Below are 19,420 nucleotides of genomic sequence, written 5' to 3' on the forward strand. Positions count from 1 at the left end.
CATTGCAGGATTAGAAACAGCAGAGAGTTTCATGTGTATGTGAAAACTATAATAAGCACAGTTGTGCAACCTGAATCAGGAACCTGCAGAGCTTATAAACATTTAAATAAATGGCTCATGCCTGAAGAAGCACTGATGAGTTTCACTGATCCATAGCAAAGAATGACCATAAAATAACTAAAGGTTTTATAGCGTTATTGATCATCTACTCCACATCATTTTCTTCTCCTGTGCATTGGTTCAAAACAAAACTTCATATCTATTTAAATTTTAGCACAACTCTAACTGACTGAATGGATGATGATCAGTGCCATTCCACTCCAGACACAGCTAGTACAAAGTTATGGCAAAGCGACAATTCCCTCACGCCTGCTCCTCTACATTCATACCCTCAGCCGAAGTAGCAAACTCAAAGTTGGTGCTGTAAGCAGAGTAGCCAGCAGTGGTGCGAGCGCGCACGTGGAAGACATAGACAGTCGAGGGGCTGAGGCCTGTTATCACCACGCTGGGGGTTTTGGTCCGTGTTGATGAGTAGATCAGCTGCTGTTGCTCCTAGAAAGGTAGAATCACAATTGGAAAATATGGTGAACAAAAGTGCACTTTGGCAGGACAGACACGCACATTGTGCACAGTAATTGTTCTGCATAAGTTGTGTTGCCTTTCAGTACTAAAATACCTGTAGTACAAACAACTGTTTTCACTAAGTGCCAAACACACATGCTACATATACATGCAAACCATATTTAGTATGATGAAATACCTTACCTTCTCATAGTATTTGACTTCATAATCCACTATATCTGAAGGAGATGGTTCCACTTCTGACCAGGAGATGGCGATGCTGTTTTGAGAGGCCCACTCTTACACCCACAAGAGCAGGACCTAAGGGTGCAGTCAAAAGATGCACATAGAAAAGTTCAACAGCAGCAGCAACAACCACAACAAAAATTCCTATTATCTTTTCACACCATGGACATTTCTAGTCAAGTTGATGCACTGCTCTGAATCACTGCCCACTGGCACTTTTTTGGCACTTCTAAAATCAAAACAAAATGGTGAACTTATTTGAGTCACTTTATCTTACTGAAATATATATTATGCTAAAGAGTGAATCTTGACAAGGATTATAAGCAAAAATAAGAAAAAAGCAGGATGGAGCAACACAGTGAGACCCCAGAGGAATGGGAAAATTAGTGAGTTCACGTATTTCTTGCTAAAGTGAATCCGTTCAAATACCATATAGGAACCATTTAGGCTGCATAATGTCTCCACTCTTCTTTGTACTGTTGTACTAGTAAAACCACTAATGAGAAACGCTACAACCTGGTAGCAGCTTTGAAGAGAAAGTTTTGCAGTTTTGGAGGAATACCCAAAGGGAAAAGATGACCAATGACTTCACTGCCCAGGACCAGTATGATATGCAACCTGAGAGAAACATATTTGTTGACCAGACCACTAGACCTACAGCAACTTTTTATCATGTTTGTCATTATTGCTGAATCTGGGGAAATATTTCACACCGGGCTGCTGAGGAGACACAAAATCACCTAGCAGAGATTCTAATATTTACCATCAATTATTCATAAAGCCTTTGCTTGAACAGATTTGGCAAACTAACAGATACAGTGCCTCTGTTGTTGAACGTGCTGTTTGGGAGATCATTGCTGGAATACAAATTCAGAACAAGATTGAGATCCCTCCTCATGCTCAGAGAAGCAAATAACCTACTACACACAGAAGGCCACCGACTGAATTGGGCACTTCAGAAAAGTGACGTGTCACTGTACTAAGTGAGACACATTGGGGTACAGATGCAACTTGCACATCTTGTCAAGAAGCCGCAATTTTCTAGAAGCAGCTCAGCCCAAACACAGAGTTTCACAGTCCAGCAGCTCCACCATTTCATGTATTGAAACAAAAAAAGTACAGAGAGAAAAATCATGCACACAAGAGGCAGGAGTTTGATGCTGACTTATGCAAAAATGTACACTTGGGGTGAGAAATATGTAAATTTAAGGTGCGTTCAACTTTCACATGCACAAATTCAGACTGCTGGCTGGAGTCTGTTTGAATATAGCTGCATTTCCTTGTGCACCTAAAAATCATGTTCTATCTGTGACATTGAGACAAAAACCTGGCTACTGTGATTACAGACAGTTAACAAATTAAGATATGTCATGTCCAAGTTTCTTACAGAATTAACAAACAACCACCATAGGTGTGCCAAAAATCCATTTATAAAAATGCAAAACACACCTTAAACATACAGAATCACAAATGTATACGATATCAATGATTTGACTGTAAAGTCTGTTAAGCATTTTGCCAGATCATACATCTGCTGCCAGCCATGTTATCCCAGGTTAACATGTGCCCTTCCTCTTCTGGTGCCAGGTGGTGCCTAAGCTGCACAGAGAGCCTGGAGATGTTGTGGGAATATCTCCAGCCTCTTACTTTGGCTGCCTGCTGCAGTTATTAATGGCAAACAGCAGACACACTGACAAAAATATACAGCATGTATTGACAGAACACTACAGTGCAAAAGTGAGCAGCCAAGGCAAGGACAAACTTGAAAACTTGCTTTGCAAATGCCATGTGTCACACCTGAATTACTGCTACGTTTTAACATAATAATAATAATTATGAGAAGCAGCATTTCAGATTTTGCTGCAGATTTTATTGTTTTTATCTACCAACACAATGTGACCACTGTAATCCTAAATAAAACCAAAGGGGCTACAGCTAAGATTTATGTTTCCTGTTGATAAATATGCTGATTATTTTCTCAATTAATCAATTACTTGTTGGTCTAGATAATGTATGAAATCAATGCAACATGCCTGTTACAATCTCCTTAAGTCTAAGTTGACTTCATTAAATTATTTGTGTTTCCTGAGACACAGTAAATATTCTTATCTCATAAAATAAAGAAAAGAAGCTTATTTGGCTTTTTGGCTTGAATGGTTGAAACAATTAATCATTTTTCAGAAATCCCCTAAATCAAGCATGAACAGACCCTTAAATTTGAATGAATAAGTAAATCTGTGATTATATGTACTTGTGAATGGATCTGTCAAAACATATCTAAACAACAATGGTACACATAGACAGCATGTTCAAAAAAGCAATTGTGATTTTTCAGTTTGCATCAGTGCAACCACAAAGCTAAATATGTATAACACACTTAGGGGATAAGAATCTCATTGCTGGAGGGGATTTTTTTCTACAACACATACAGTAGAATAATGTTATGTATTCATCACCATCCATATGTCTGTGTCACTGTATTTCCATCTTTGTGAGAACCAGGTTTTCTGTTTATAGACATTTTTGCAAAGTAAGGAAGCATTTACAAAAAATTTTCCAAGTTCTTAGTTAAGAAGTTCTTTTAGGTGTAGTATAAATCAATCCGCTGGTTATATACCTACTGCTATGGATGAGTGGCTCAGAGAGAGCAATTATGGTCATTACAATTTAATCACAATTCACACAGCTGCCTAGGAATCTATAAGCTCTAGTTGCTTTATTGGCAACATGTAAAAATAGGTTAACCCTGAACTACGTGTGCTCAAACACTCAAAGAAAGGACAGAAGGGGAAGAAGAAAGAATGAGTGAACAGGGCTGTAAAGAAATCCCACGAGGCTGCATCTCCCCAGCATCGGAGCATATAAATAGAAGTCGGTGTTATTCCCAGAGCAAAGGCACATGAAAACAGAAAAGAACCCACTGAAGGGAAAGGGAAAAGAGCACAGTTAAAGAGAGAAAATCTCCTGAATCAGGACACTGCAAAACACTGGCAAATGTTCAGCTGTGAGGTTAGCATGTGAGGACTTTGCATGACTTTTGTAGTTGCATTGGAAAAAAGAGACAATATAGGAACAGGAACTTTGAGCGCACAAAGGACTCAAAGGTCACGAGAAAGACTACTGAATGTACAATAGTCCTTCCCCATAGGACCCTTTGTAATCAAACGTTTTAAACAAATGATCGCACAAATAGCCACAGTCCAGAGAAAACCAATGTTATAGCAAACCAAACCCCACACACATTTATACAATACATATATAATTTAAACATTATGCTTTAAAATCGATGCATATCAAAGTACATTCATTCATCTTCTATACCGCTCAGTCCCAAACGGGGTCGCGGGGGGGCTGGAGCCAATCCCAGCCCAAAATATCAAAGTACACATGTCATAAAAACAAATATGAATGAAAGTGCTGACATTATGACCACTGACAGGTTCAGTGGGTAACACTGATATTTTGGTTACTCTGGCATCTCTTAATATGTGGGGCATATTAGACAGCAAGTGAAAATTCAGTCCTCAAAGTTGGAAGTATGGAAAAAAGGCAAGCATAAGGATCTTAGTGACTTTGACAAGGGCCAAACTGTGAGGGCTGACAACTGGGTCAGAGCATCTCCCAAACTACAGATCTTGTTGGGTGTTCCTGGTCTGCAGTGGTTGGTACCTACCAACAGTGGTCTGAGGAAGGACAGAGAGTGAAGCAGGGTCATGGACGCCCACAGCTCACTGATGATGAGGTTGATCTACTGTAGATTAAACTTTTAAATTTCATTCATTCTTTTCAAAAGATTCCATTTTGCATGAGCTTTTGTTAAAATGAGAAACACTGTACATTGGTCTCTATGAACAGAAACATTCAGAGGCTGTAGTGGTGATATCACACCTGGAGTTGAATTTGTCTAAAAAGTAATCTCTAACTTGTCCTCACGATCCTTTTCCATAAGTTTTTCACTGAATGGTCGACAAACCGGTGCTCTTCGTGACAGTAGAACTATGGAAGCAAATGGATTCACAGAAGATGCAGAGTGACACGAGCACCAAGCAACTGCTACACTGACTCCTGTGTACACAGGATTAGACAGGTGGTCATAGTGTTATGGATGATCGGTGTACATATTACACCTGCATAAGGGGGATAGGATGAGCCAGTAGTCTGGATTTGTAATCCTAAAACCACAGTGAGAAGGAAAACATTACAAACAAGCCAACCTATTTAATGGCACTGTGGATCTAATTAACAGTCTCATCTTACACATTTGATTCAATTAATTTGGATTCTCCAAGGCTGCACAAATATAACAATCTGTACTGCCAACAAAAACACATGAAAACTTCACGGGTAATCTTGAATCCAAACTTTCAAAGGTTCAAAATGCTCATTCTCTGCTAAAACACAGTCCGTCCTTATGTAAAATCTTGCATAAGAATTACTTTTAACCAAGAGTGAGTCTATCTTTGTAGTTGCCCTTCTGCTCCTGTTGTGCAACAACCACCTCACAAATTTGCACTGATTTCTCTGTGCCTCTTCACAGAATACTGCAGTGAAATTTGTGGGAGGAATCTTCAGTGAGAAACACTCTGCTGGGTAACAACCGCAGTGTATTTTGAGCAGAGTGCAGCAACACTGTTCATAAACACAGAGATGATCCTGCTCGCTCTGGTCTGCGTTGCTGCCGTGAGAGGTGTTAGGACAACAGCTGACCTTCATCAACTTCAACAAGCAGAGAACAAGCATCCTGCTAGTAAAAATAGATGTGGAGGAGTTTTAGCACAAATAGGTGTTTAAGATGATCAAATTTGCTGCCAGAGAATTCATGACTAAGCAGATGTTGCTAATCTTTTACAGATAGAAAACTGAATTATAATTCCACTGTATCACATCCACTATGGTCAAAGACAATGCATCTTCCTTAACTGAGCATTATAAGCTATCAAGGTTAAGGCAAGCACACGGGCAACAGGGAACAGAAATCATTAGTCATTCTGATTAATTGGTTTAGAATAATTAAAAGCATAATGAAGCATTAATATGTAATTTACAAACAGATAGAACAGCAGTAGAAAATAAAAGCCCCACCCCCATCCCCACTAAGCAAATCCAGTAAATTGCCTATTTTGTTTTTGATTGGCTATTATTCCATCACTGGCATAATATCACAATCAATTATAGGAATCATATTGCAGCATCGGTGTTAATTGGCAATGAGCCTGTCCATCCCAAGTCCATCCAAAGAGAAGTTTAGACAAACACAGATTAACAAATGTGTTCCTCTCAAATCATTAAATTCTCTACCTCATTTGAATTTATAGTGAGTTTGGAGAGCTTGAAAAATGTTTTGCATTTAACAACAGCTATTTAGTGCTAAGAGTTTCAAATATCACTCCGCTGTACAGCATCATCAAGAAGCTTCCTGGAAAATGTTTTCCTTTTCTACAACTAAAATGCAGCATACATTAAATGCCACATGTACGTTACTTACTCATTTACATTTGTGGGAGCCGGCACCTGTATAAATTCAGCATGATACCGTGAATGACCTGTGGACTCATGCAAATATTTCAGTCTAATGAACTGCAAAATATGAGACAGGAAACCATTTTCAAACCATATGAATGCTGCAGAGTGTGAACATTTACAGAATAAGTTGCTTTATAAACAGAACAGGTATATAACTGCAATAACTATATCTGATGTGCAATTCTAATGACATTCAATCAAAAAAGAGTGTGTATAGATTAAAGGAAGAAAAGACAAACAGGAGTGTGCGAGAGAAAAATAGACAGCAAGGTGGAGAGCTGGGAAATGACTAACAAGATACTATATATTTGAGGCTGCATGTGGTACATAGGCGAAGAATGTGCGTGCGTAAATCTGTATGAATTTGTTTGCCTGCTTGTTTGCATGCATGCCTGGCTGTGTGTGAATACAGTATGTCGGCTGAGGAAAGGCAGTTTGACAAGTTAATCCACTCTAAACATCCTAATGGGAACATCCCCACAGGCTGCTTCTCCTCCTCTACAGAGATTATTTTGCATTCCAACTTCGTCCCATCAGTCCAGCTACGTTTGACAGAGAGATGGGTATGAAGTGACACATATGCACCTGACATCTGGTTTCCATGGTATGATATCAGCCTATGAGCTTAATATTTTGTTTCTAAAAATATTTTAATGTAATATCTTCCACTGGAGAATAAGCCATGTGAAACGGCTGTTGAAGTTATTGGCTTTCTTGAACAAGCAGGAGCTTTATTCATGGCCATTATGGTGGTGATATAATTGGGGCCATGTTTATACTTCATGCACACCATATTGCCTGAACGACTGAGCGAAGCATAAATACAAATAACTAAGCCCCTTAGAAAGAGCCACTGAATACAGAAAGGTTGGTAGAACATGCTAATACATTTATAAGAAAATGTTCATATTTATAAACTGTGCATCAAAGCCTGACATTCATAAACACAGTGGGAGCATTTTCACAGTCTGAATACATGACAATAATGTCAATGTGAAGTGACATTTTTATTCCCTCCACTCAGTCTTGATTCCTTGCTGTCTCGTAAACCATCACCTTCACCATTAGTGCTACTTCATTCACATCTTACTGTATTTGACATAGCAAACCGCTTAAAGATCTGGACACTACCCATGGACATGGTTTTAAATCTGAATCTGACTAAACAGAGCAATAATGTTACTGACTTTTATTTGTGCAGACATTCAGGATTTTCCTCAGGATGAACTGTAATTACTTTTCACCTATAGTAGTGGCATTTCCTGGACAATTTTTTTTTAATTTTGCCCAGCATTTCTATTTACTTCTAAACAACTGTAATCTAATATTATTCCCATAATCCTCAACTGTACTTTGCATTTAGTGCTGATTAGAAAATGTTAGTATGATACTGTAACATGTTAAACAGTGATGGAAGAAGAACTTGGATTGTTTACTTCAGTAAATGTAACAATACCGCAGTGTAAAAATGCTCTGTTATAAGTAAGTCTTACATGCAAAATATTACTTAAAGCTACAGCATTGTCAGCCTTTTTCCAAATATTTTTGTTGCAGAAATATGCTCCAACACTTGTCTTAATGTGGAGAGGTGCTGTCGAAGCCTCCTGTGTTAGCTTCTAAAAAGTTCTGAGTGGGACTAACCTTTCCTAACAGAACCTCTAGCAATGTAGACTCTTGTTTAAATATCACATCATAATTCATAAGACACAGCAAACCTGATAATTAGATACATAATTTTGCCGCACCAACTGTAAGCCTACAGATTGGCTGTAATCGAAGAAGATGACTTCAGCCGACATATCATACTGTATGTCTTGTCAAATGATAAATTAACACCTAATATGTACATTTTTTGCCCTTCCCCCATGTTTTAATCTCTTGATCAGTCATCAAGTACTGTTCTTTTCATAAATGTCTCTGGTGTACAAACGGTAAACTGTCACTCTTAGTGCTAATTGTAACAGCCTATTATTGCACACAAAGAACATTTAGCACAGATACTGTATGTACTGTATACCCACAATTCCCTTTTTTTTTTATAACTCAGCCATTGATTATGGATGAGCATCAGTCTGGTTCTCGTCAAAATTTCATCTCAGTACTTGCAGTGCAGAGAGAACATGTGCAAATACATCTCAGTATAATTTATTCATCCATTCTCTTTCCTTACTTCATCTCAACTTTCTTCATCAAGTATTCAATCAATATTCTTGCCTTTTAAACCTAAAAAATATAAGGCCCAGGGTTTAAGTACTGTACTTGAATGTTAGATCTCTTATTTTTCTGAATTCAAACCCAAGACAATGCTGTCTCAAGGGCATTTAGCTGTAGTTGCCTCCAGGCCAGCTGGGCTATGGAAGAAGACACAGGGTGCTAATGAAGGAGAAAGGCAAATCTAGCTGCAATAAATTTCTGCCTGTTACTGTAGGATAAATATCTTTATCTGCTACAATGCGGACACAGTATTCATAATCCATTAATCAGGCATTATGTAGCTACAATGTGTGAATATGCCAAACATGAGCATGTAAATGTATTCTTTATTAATATTGTACAGCTAAATAGGGCTAGCTGGCTGTTGACTCTCAAAGGAAAACAAATGAAGTACGTAAACAGCAGATACTCTAAACTAAATCTTGAATGATTAAGGAGCAGCTGCAGTACCTAGTGTCCAGTATATTTCTTTGTTTTGTGGTGAACACTTTGTTTTGTGGTGAACACTTTGCCAGCGCTCATTTAGGTTAGGTAGTGAGGCAGGTATTTTTGGGCAGAGGCACAGTCTTGGTAGATTTTGCAACCTGCTAGTTTGCAAGTTTGTAAACTGTTTGGCTTGGCTCCCTGCCATAACACAAGCTGAATGGTCCACTGGGAAAATTCCCAGCATTCCAGATGGCCATTTTGCCCATGCCAGCAGGATTAAAATGATGAATGTGTTGCAATATTTTGCAGCTAACAACATACTATTTCAGCACAGAAAAAAAAAAATTTAAAAATTGATCTACATAATTCTGCACTATTTCATTCCATTTCATTCCATTGCACTAGTGTTTTATAAGCTTAATGTACTTTATCCAGTATTTGTAATTTAAAACCATAAAGTCTGTTGTGTATTATATATTACCTTATATAACTTATTGTAAATATAAATTGTACAATTTAGTTCAGTTATACAGTATGCACCGGTAAATTAGCACTGACTGTTCATACTGTAGATACTGCGCACTCTGCACTGCTCTTATTGCACTTCTGGTTAGAGGCTAAACTGTATTTTGTTGCCTTGTACTTGTACATGTGTAATGACAATAAAGTTGAATCTAATCTAATCTAATCTAATCTAATAATTATAAAATTTATGACGGAACTAACAAATGATTTCATGATAGATATTTTGAAATTTATAAAGCCCAATGTGAAGTCTCTGAATTGCTTCTTTTTTGTCCATCAGACCAAAACGCAAATTTCTTCAGTTACACAGGAATATATAACGTTGTAAAAAATAATAATAATAATCTGCAAATCCTCACAACTCAAAATCTAGAACCAGCTGTTGTTTGGCATTTTTGCTTGATAAATGACAAATAATCAATTGTCAAAGGTTTTGCTGCTAATTTTCAACAACAACAACTAATCTATTAATAGCTTAAACACACATGAAATTAGTAATTAATTAAAACCATATCATTATAAGTCAATACTTCTGTAAGTACTGTAACTCTGTGAGAGGTACATGTGTTGGTCATCAGTGCCACAGTTGGATTTTATGACCGTAAAACTAGAAAAAAATAGAATTGTAAAGTTGCACTGAAGTGAACAAGAGCTCTGCAACTCACCAGCTTGGTGTGTAATGACGGTAACATTTGCCAGAGGGCGTGGGAGCACAGCCAGTCTAGAGACACCATTCACAGCCTCTACATGGAAGAAGTAGTTGGCGTGCGTTGCAAAATCCAGTACTGCCACGGATGTACCAGTCAGACCGAGTGGCCGTGGGATGAAGCGCAGGTCTGGCTCACATGGTTCACACTGAGTCACACCACTGTCGCTGTCACTCCCATCACAGCGCCTGCACAGGATGTTGTAAGTGATGTCCTTCCTGCCTCCTGTATCGCTAGGAGGCATCCACTGCAAGAAGAGAGCGGTGTCGTTGATCAATGACACCAGATTCCTGGGAGCTGATGGAGGCCCTGAAGAGAAATAAAAAGTATTTAGAGAAAAATAGAGATAACCCATTGATCACTTTATAAGGAAGATTTTGTTTTTAAAACATCTTTCAAATATGTATATATTTATCACAACACATATCAAGGGGCCTTGATTATTGTCTGGTTCAATAATTTCTCCCTCCATGACAACTGTACAGGGGTAAATTTTTATATAAGTCACCTGTTTAAATTATCTTGAGACAAAAATGTACTCATATTTAAGAGCTTGGCCACTTTGAATGATAGGTGGGAGGGTCCTGCCATAGGTTTTGATTTGATTTGATTTTATTTATTCTTTTAAGCATGTAAAGACAGTTGATATGTCAACACACATAATTTTACACATATCCAACAAATGCTAATCCAATATCAATGTGCTTATACCTAGTACATGCTTGAATGGAGTAGGAAGAAGTCAGACTTATCCAGTCCTACCCCATGACATCATCTTACCATCATTGGTTTGCAAGCAGTATCTCTACATAGATAATTATCTTCTACTATACTATACTAAAGAATTATAACAGAGTGTTAACATTCGTACATAATTACATTCTTAAATACTTATCTTCTACACCACACAAGTAATATACTAAAGTATTATTACAAAGTGTTAACATTCATACCCCACACCCACAATGTTCCATCTAATTAATCATTAAACCTGTTCTTGCATGTATCTTGATTGACACATACCTTTATATTTATGTTTAAACTTGTCAATTCTATTACTATTTTTTATGTCCACACTTAAATTATTCCATAGTTTTACCCCACTTATGGAAATACAGAATCTTTTTTTGGTTGTACGTATAGCATGAATTTTTAAATTTAATTGACCCCTTAAATTGTATCCCCCTTCCCTTTCATTAAATAGTTTTTGAATTCCACCAGGTAATAAATTGTTCCTGGCTTTATACATAAACACAGCAGTCTTATATCCCACTAAATCAAAACATTTTAACAATTTAGACTGTATGAAAGCTACATTGGTGTGATCCCTATATCCCATCTTATGCACAATTCTTATCGCTCTTTTTTGTAATATATATAATGGTTGAAGTGAGCTTTTGTATGTATTTCCCCAGTTTTCAACGCCATACTCTAAGTATGGTAAAATCAATGAAGAATACAAAATGCGTAGTGCTTTCCCGTCCAAAATATATCTAACCCTTGCCAATATCGATATATTCTTTGCTATTTTGTGCTGAACATATCTGATATGAGATTTCCAGGAGAATTTGTCATCAACTATGACACCTAGAAATTTAATTTCATGTACTCGTTCTATATTAGCTCCCCCAATTTTCAATTGAAGTTCATTATCTAGTCTACGATTCCCAAATACCATAAATTTAGTTTTATCCAAATTCAGAGATAGTATATTACTATCACACCATTTCTTTATCTTCTCAAGTTCCTGTGAAACCCGTCCAAAGAGTTGCTGTAGGTTTTCACCCGATGCCCATATGGTAGTGTCATCAGCAAACAAAACCACTTTCACTAAATCAGAAACCTTGCATATATCATTAATGAGCTCCACTCACGATCCACCTGTTTGCCCATTATTTTTGGATTAGCTGTAGCAGGTGGAGTGAAGCACCACCAATATGGCGACAGCCAGACTTAAGCTTTCTTTTATATACAGTCAATGATGCAGACCTACTGTACTGGGATAGCCATTACCAGTGTCTAGAGGTTACCAAAATTAAGAAAAGAGCAGCAGTGACCTAATCGTTTGCCTTTCTACATTGTGCAAAATATCTAACTGGTTAGTGTTGAAGAATTGCAGCACTGTCTAGCATTGACATGCACAAAAGCACCTGAGATCCCACTATTCATGTGATTTTGAAGATGAAGAAGAAGATGGAGGTTCTTGAGCAGCCAGTGAATATAATTTGTATCTGCAGTATGTGGTCTTTGTGTGTAGGTACAGTAGGTGTGTGGGTAGTTGGCTTTTAACAGTATTTCTTTCCAACAACTTGTGCCAATTTCCGGGAAAAAAAATGTCGCAGTTCTGATTTTTTTCCAATTTTCACAACTGTACAAGTCTGATTTGGCAAAGTAGCAGAACTGAAGTTGTGAGTGCGTCTTTGAATATCTATGTGTAGGCATGTGGGTGTTAAGCTTTCTGAGTGCTCAAAGTGTTTCATTCCAGGAGGCTACTTGTCAATTTTATGGATCCTAACTCCATGTCAGAATTTTTCATGTCCATGAATACGATACAGCCTAACAGATGTTTTTGTCACAGCTGAGATATGAAGTCAGAAACTTATGAAAGCATATTTTAGAATTTAGGTCAACCATATTGGTAAATTTTAAGTAAATAAATACAACAAAACTTTAAACAGAACAGATGGATATAAGAACGATGGGACCAACAAAAAGAAATTAAGACAGACTGCTGACAAAGAACTTAATCATTCTACTAACTTGTACAAGCCATGGTGGAAGGGTCTTTTATAGCCCTGTAGAAGCCTTTATCGCAGTGGCAGACAGTGGCAGCTTGGTCATGGCTGGAGCTGTGTGGAGGACACTTGGAGCATTTAGTGTTCCCAGCATATGCCTTGAAGAAGCCAGGCTTACAAGCTGGAGACAGAGAGAGGCAGAGGAAGAGGGCAGATACACAAGGTTAATTGCTATTGCATTTCCGTCAGCACACACATACAATTTAAAGCTCCAACTGCTTCTTTCCTCACCTGTGGTCTGACCTTATTTCCAAAGCTACTATGGATCACTGTCACCTCCTTATTAGCTCACCAAGCCACATGCTTATAGTCCTGCCCATTGTCCAGGTTGAGAAATGGCACAGACTTGTAATGTTGTTTTTCTGAATAGAGAATCGCAAATTCACATCAACCACAAATACGTTCTGAAAAAGCAGCCTTTTATTTATTTATTGTGGACTGGAAAGGCTCAACCTACATAACAAATAGTATGGTTGCTTATGTTATAGTTATATTGAATATTAACTACAGCGTTAGAAAATTATTTGAAAGATATAGTGTTATCAAAAACTTTACTAATGAAAAAGTGACCAATCGCATCACAAATTTATTAATTACTTGACAGGAAATAAATTAGCCTAATGTTACTTCTACTATTATTCTAGCTCCACAAAACCTGTTTTGAAAATCCCCAAAGCCACAGTCATGTGTTTTCTTTCCACAAAGACAGAAAACATTATGATCATACTGTAGGATTATGGAACGGGCCAACCATATATATAAATAAACTACCAAAAAATACATCTAAATACATACACAAAATGAGTAGGCCTAGACACAAAATGATTACAAAAAGATGTGATACAAATACAAAGAGGCACAAAATGACCACAGAGTCTCTAGTTCTTGTGTAGGAGGGTCTGGGGAACTTTTACGTGTCTCTGCCCAGAGGTCCACCCTTTGAGGTAAGTGGGCTGCAGCTATTCACTGACCACCAAGAAATAGCTTAGCACCGGTGATTGTACACAACACTCCCCAAGTGCCTCACTGTCACTCGTGTCACACACCCTTCATACTGATATTTGGCAGGTAACATATTTAACTGACAGTAAACTGGTTAACCAGTGTTAGCTTAACCTGGAAACCATACTTAGCCAACTGGTAGCAGTTGCTGAAAGTAATCTGGCCATGACAGGTTTTGCAGTATTATTCTCTGGGAACCACAAACGTCCATCTGTACAAAATTAAGCTAGCTTTATATCCATTCAAGATATTAAGATTTAAATTCCTGTGAAATTTAGAGTTACCAAATAAAAATAAAAATGTTAGATAAAAATTGAACTGAGAAAACAATACAGGCTGTTTACATATTTATTAACGTAAAAATGACAGGTCTGTACTTCATTAGACTATATAATGTCCTAAAAACCTTAAAAATCTTTAGTTCAGCAATGAAATGATGGAACAAGAATCAAAGTAATATTGTATATGTGATATTGTCTGATAATGCAGAAAAATTACATGTTTTAGCTTTTAGAAATACAATTTTCAGGAGTTCAGAAAGTACATTTAGAGGGAAGGGTATACTACAGTATACAATATAAATTATTAAGCTTTGGAAAAGACTCTGGAGCCCATTTGTTTTAATCAGAAAGTTTAATAGAGACCTGACTTTCAGATTCCCTTGAATGCAGACAAAGGAAACTTTGTTGTTTGTCAAGCCAGTAAAAAAAAAGAGCTATTAACATACAAATAATGCATTATGAAAATGCAGTTATAGGCTGCTTTCAGTCTAAAATCTCAATCTACTTACTGTACATAGTGCATTCTGCTGACCCCAGTTTTCCATCCTTACCCCGGTTCACTTTCCTACCTCATTACTTCTTCCAGTTCTTTCCCATTTTACCTTCCCATTTCTTTTTTTCCCCCATCAATTCAAGCAGTTCTCTTTTCTTTATCTCTATAATTTTTCTCTAACTGTTTTGCTCTGCCACAATTTTCACCTTTTCTTGATTTTTTTCTTCCAATATATTTCTTTCCCCATTTCTCCTCCTGCTTTCCTCTCCTTCTCCCGTTCCCTTAAAGCTTATCAGAAGATGGCAAAAACCACTGCCGATTACCTTCTTCTCCCTGGACGTATCTCAGCAGAGTTAAAAAGCAAAAATACTGCAGTTATTTAATATTCTGGGTATTTGGGGGCAATTTATTGCAGAATAATTTGCATGAGAATATATGTGTGGCTGGCATAATATCTATATTAGAAAGTAAATATGCCAACTATGATACAGACAATGAAATGATAGAGCACAAAGAAGACAGATTGTGAAATTCAGTCAAAGCTTCATGGCAGCCAGTCAGAAGGATTTTATAATTTCAGCAGTTTATTATTTTTCTCATAATAACTATACTGTAAATAGAAAGCACTAAGATGCAGTCGTGAGCCACATTCATTTATTTTCTCTTTCACATCTTCAGGAACAGACCTTATTACATAAGTTTTCATTATCTTGTGCATTATTGCCTCCACTGAGACTCATTACCACTCTGATGCCCTTTTTATTAGACAGTGGTAGGTTTCACATTGTGCCAGATGAATGTTGCCCAGCTGCCAACCAGTATCTAGTACTGTACCCAGGGCTCCTTGGTAAAGATTATTGTTACTGAGTGAATTATCCTGGTAAAATAAAATCAACTGAACTAAATTGCTCCTGGTACATTTATTCATTCAGTAATGGAAATTCTAATTCAGTAAATTCAGTAGTTATAGATATACTAAATCCCTTAGATCCTAACCTGGACCACCTGATGTAGCATCTCAACCGACAGAGTGTCTATATGGACAGTGTACCACAAAACTGAGTACACCCCAGGTCAATGCCACTAAGATGTTAAGTGATTACAAATCCTGCTCATTTAATACTGTTGTATTTGTCTTTAGCTAAAGCCCAAGAAAACAAATGCTTGACTAATTAAACTATAATGAAAGGTCTACATTTAAGAACAAGCTTCAGCAAAAGTCAGTACATTCATTCCTCAGATTCCATTCTTTTCCTGTTTTCTAATATTTTGCAGGTCTGTCTTGAGTCAACCCTCCTGGCATGGATGAGTGCAGTCTTGTACAAATCTGTGGTAAGAATTTCTGTCATTCTTCACATATGATGCTTTCCAGCTGCTCTTTGCTGGAGGGGTTTTGTTGCTCTGCCTTCATCTGTAAAATTCTCCAAAGGCATTCTATGGATTCAAGACAGGGGACATACTTCACCAGGTCATAGCTGTCACTTTTTCTTCTTTAGAAACTCTCATGTGATTTTTGCAATGTGTTTAGGGTCATTGTAATGTTAGAAAATTTCTCTGCTGTCAAGCCTGTTAAGACTGGGAGTCATATGTCTTTCAGTTTTTGGGTATAGAAACTTTCATTTATAGTGCCATCTATAATTGTCATCTTCCCTGCACCTTTTATACGCATGCAGACTCATATAAACAGACTCTCATTGTTTAACTTTTCATATACTAACTATGTTGTTAGTGTAAAATATCACTTATAGTCACCCTAAAAAACTTAAAGCAGTAAAATCAAAGCCGCTGCTGCAAAACTGCAGTGAGTGCTGAGACAGATGTAGGGTAAAGGCAACAGTCTAGGTTCTAGGTTAGAAGGATTTATGTTGCTGAAGTTGTTCAATGCTAATTTTTAGTAGCTACCACTATCAAGCAGCACAGTAAAACAGGTAGATTCACTTCCTGGTTTCAGATTTAGGACTACAGCTAAATAATTTTTATTGCAGATCAATTTGTCATTAGGTACTTTGATTAGTTCTAACCTCTATAAAACATTTGATAACCTGAGGTAACATCATAGTTTGTCCAAAAAGAGCCCAGAAATCAAAGACATTACATTTAAAGTGATATAAAACACTAAAGCAGGAAATCCTCATGAATGACAAGTGGAGTAAATATTCAACCTTTATGCTTGAGTAAACCACTTTAACAATTATTAGATTATCAAAACAATTGCTAATTGCTTTCAAATACTTATCAATTAACTGATTATGAATCCATTCATATTTGCTTTCTATACCACTATATATTCTGCTGTATTATATTTTACACAGCTTTTCTTCCTTGAAATGCAGAGAGAAAATGAAATATGCAAGAAAGAAAGAGATCCAAGGAAAAACACTCCATATGTACAGGTGAACCTAACTGAGTATAAAAAGTATGTAAAAGGAAAGAGACGACAGGTTGCATTGACACATAGCAATCCTAAAAAGAAGTCAATGAGAAGAGTAATTTCACACCTAGCTTCCAATTTTTGAAGCACCTCATCCCCTCGGTTATTCCGTTCCTCCTATGCTGATCTCCTGTCAGTGGCAACAAACACGTAGATTCATTTGAATTTCCAGCTCCCTTGTTCACTGATATAAACTGGCAGGATCACTACTAAAAATCAATTACAGTACTCATACCACTATATCTATCAAAAGTTTGAAAACATCCCACATGCACACTCAGACACAAGAGATCTAATTTGTTGACTCTCATTTGTTTGGCTTTTTGTCATGGAAGACATTCTCATTCATGAAAAGAACAATACTGGCACAAAGTAGATACAGTAATCTCAGTCAGAGCAAATTCTGCTGTGCACACAAAACAAAAAACAATAATGCAGACTCAGTATACTGTATTTTGCAGTTAATAGCCTTAGGGCTGAACTAATGATTATTTTTTCCTCATCAGTTTCTCTGCCCATTATTTTTCACATAATGAATTAATCATTTGGCCTATAAAATGTCAGACAACTGTGAACATTTTTTCGCAGCACTAAGACCTAAAGATGAAGTTTTTTTTTTTTATCATATTTACTCTCATGTGTTTTAAAAGACCAATAAAATTGGTGTTTCTTCATATTTTAGAAGCATGAAACTGTGAATGTTTGGCATTTCTGCTTAAAAAACAACTTACAATTTGTAAGACTTTACACATTGTCTGATAAATCAGGTAAAACTGGGACAGACTGTGCTATACTACCCCCTCAATGACAAGCTGCTAGCTACAGTCCTTGTGTTGTGTGGAATTCTTCCTGCTGCATGTGTTAGCATGTAAAGCTAACAAGTTTGTTTTGGTGACATTAGTAAATTAGCATAGTCAAGATTTTACCTTTGTATTCATTTAATGTGTTTTTTAATTTGGGAGCAATTTGAGCTGGGTGTGACATTAATGCTTTGTGCCACATTAAATTGCCTAGCCATCAACCCCATCACCTGACCTGGTACCACTGCAGTGGTGCTGTAGTGCCAGGATCCCTGTAGTCAGCTAGTGCTAGCTTTAGACTGGAAGCTACCTTTTGTACAATTTATCACAATCAGGCATCTGTAGCTTTCATAGCTTTAAGAAACTAGAAGAGAGGAGCATGAGCAGTAAGGCTTATTGTGGAATTAGTTTTGAGTCTCACAAGACCCTTTTGGTTGAGTAGCTTTAATAAAAAGAAGTCTTAAGATTTGTAATTCAGTAAGTAGCCTACAGGGATTTTGCTAAAGGAAATACATCACCTACATATTTACAGGAACGTAATCGCGTGTTAACTATAGGAGAGTTGGAAGTATTCTCTTGGCTTTATGTTGTAAGAAACAGATGGAGTCAGAGACAGTGTTTACCCTGGTCTCTCAGCTTTGATATGCAGATGGGAAGTTCACAGAGAATGAGTGATGCTCTGCTCTGGCTGAGCTGTGTTAGAGGCCAGAGTAAACACAGTCCTTAATGGACAGAAGAGAGGCACAGTGACTCAGACACAGCTAAGAGGATAGATGGTATTTATTTCCTCATTTCCTATTCCACTTTACCTGAATTTAAGGTCACAAGTGGCGACCAAGCCAAGTATTGTTCATTTCTGGAGAACTCTGACACAGGTGGGTCATGGTGAAAGTGAGGGGCCTTAAGTGATTCTGAAAAACTAAGTTAATTTCCTCCCTCACTATTCCTCTGTACACCATGAGCAGAAACTGGGCTGTGCTAGAATCAGAAAAGATGTGAAAAGAGGGTGCCAGTGGGAAATGCCATTTAAAAGGTTTTGTTGAAACAAAAATATTTGATTATAGTAGTACAGTTTGGGTTTTTTTTTTATTTGTTTTGTTTTGTTTTTTGGTTATTGGATGTAATCACTTAGCCTACTGGTGGGTTTAAGGACGTGTTGTTAGGAACGCTCTGGTAGGGAGGTGAGCGAGTAAAAAATGACGGACCCAGGTAGCTGACTTCGGTGCAAGAAGTGCTCTATTTATTTACAGTGATGATAAATATGTGTACAACCAGGTGAAGGAATATGGAGCAGAACCGGGTGTCGAGCGGCAGTCATGGAAAACATACAGTCAGTGATGAGATGATAAGGAGGAGGCCGGGCTGCGGACGCTAGGATTCACTCCTGGACTGGTCGTGGTGGTTGGTTGCTGAGGG

The 19,420-nt window shown here is 37.4% G+C and overlaps 1 protein-coding gene across 1 annotated transcript in view; it reads right to left on the reverse strand.

The window, feature by feature from the left end:
- The window catches only part of LOC109965239 (ephrin type-A receptor 6-like), a 63,470-nt gene that overhangs the window by 10,732 nt on the left and 33,318 nt on the right, over positions 1-19,420 (reverse strand). The window contains 5 exon segments of the mRNA XM_020609093.1: positions 390-552; positions 766-860; positions 5,515-5,548; positions 10,165-10,511; positions 12,963-13,118. Of these exon segments, the coding sequence (XP_020464749.1) occupies positions 390-552; positions 766-860; positions 5,515-5,548; positions 10,165-10,511; positions 12,963-13,118 (795 nt within the window).

This window comes from Monopterus albus, unplaced genomic scaffold (genome assembly GCF_001952655.1).
Source record: "Monopterus albus unplaced genomic scaffold, M_albus_1.0 scaffold4.1, whole genome shotgun sequence".
NCBI classification, from domain to species: Eukaryota; Metazoa; Chordata; class Actinopteri; order Synbranchiformes; family Synbranchidae; genus Monopterus; species Monopterus albus.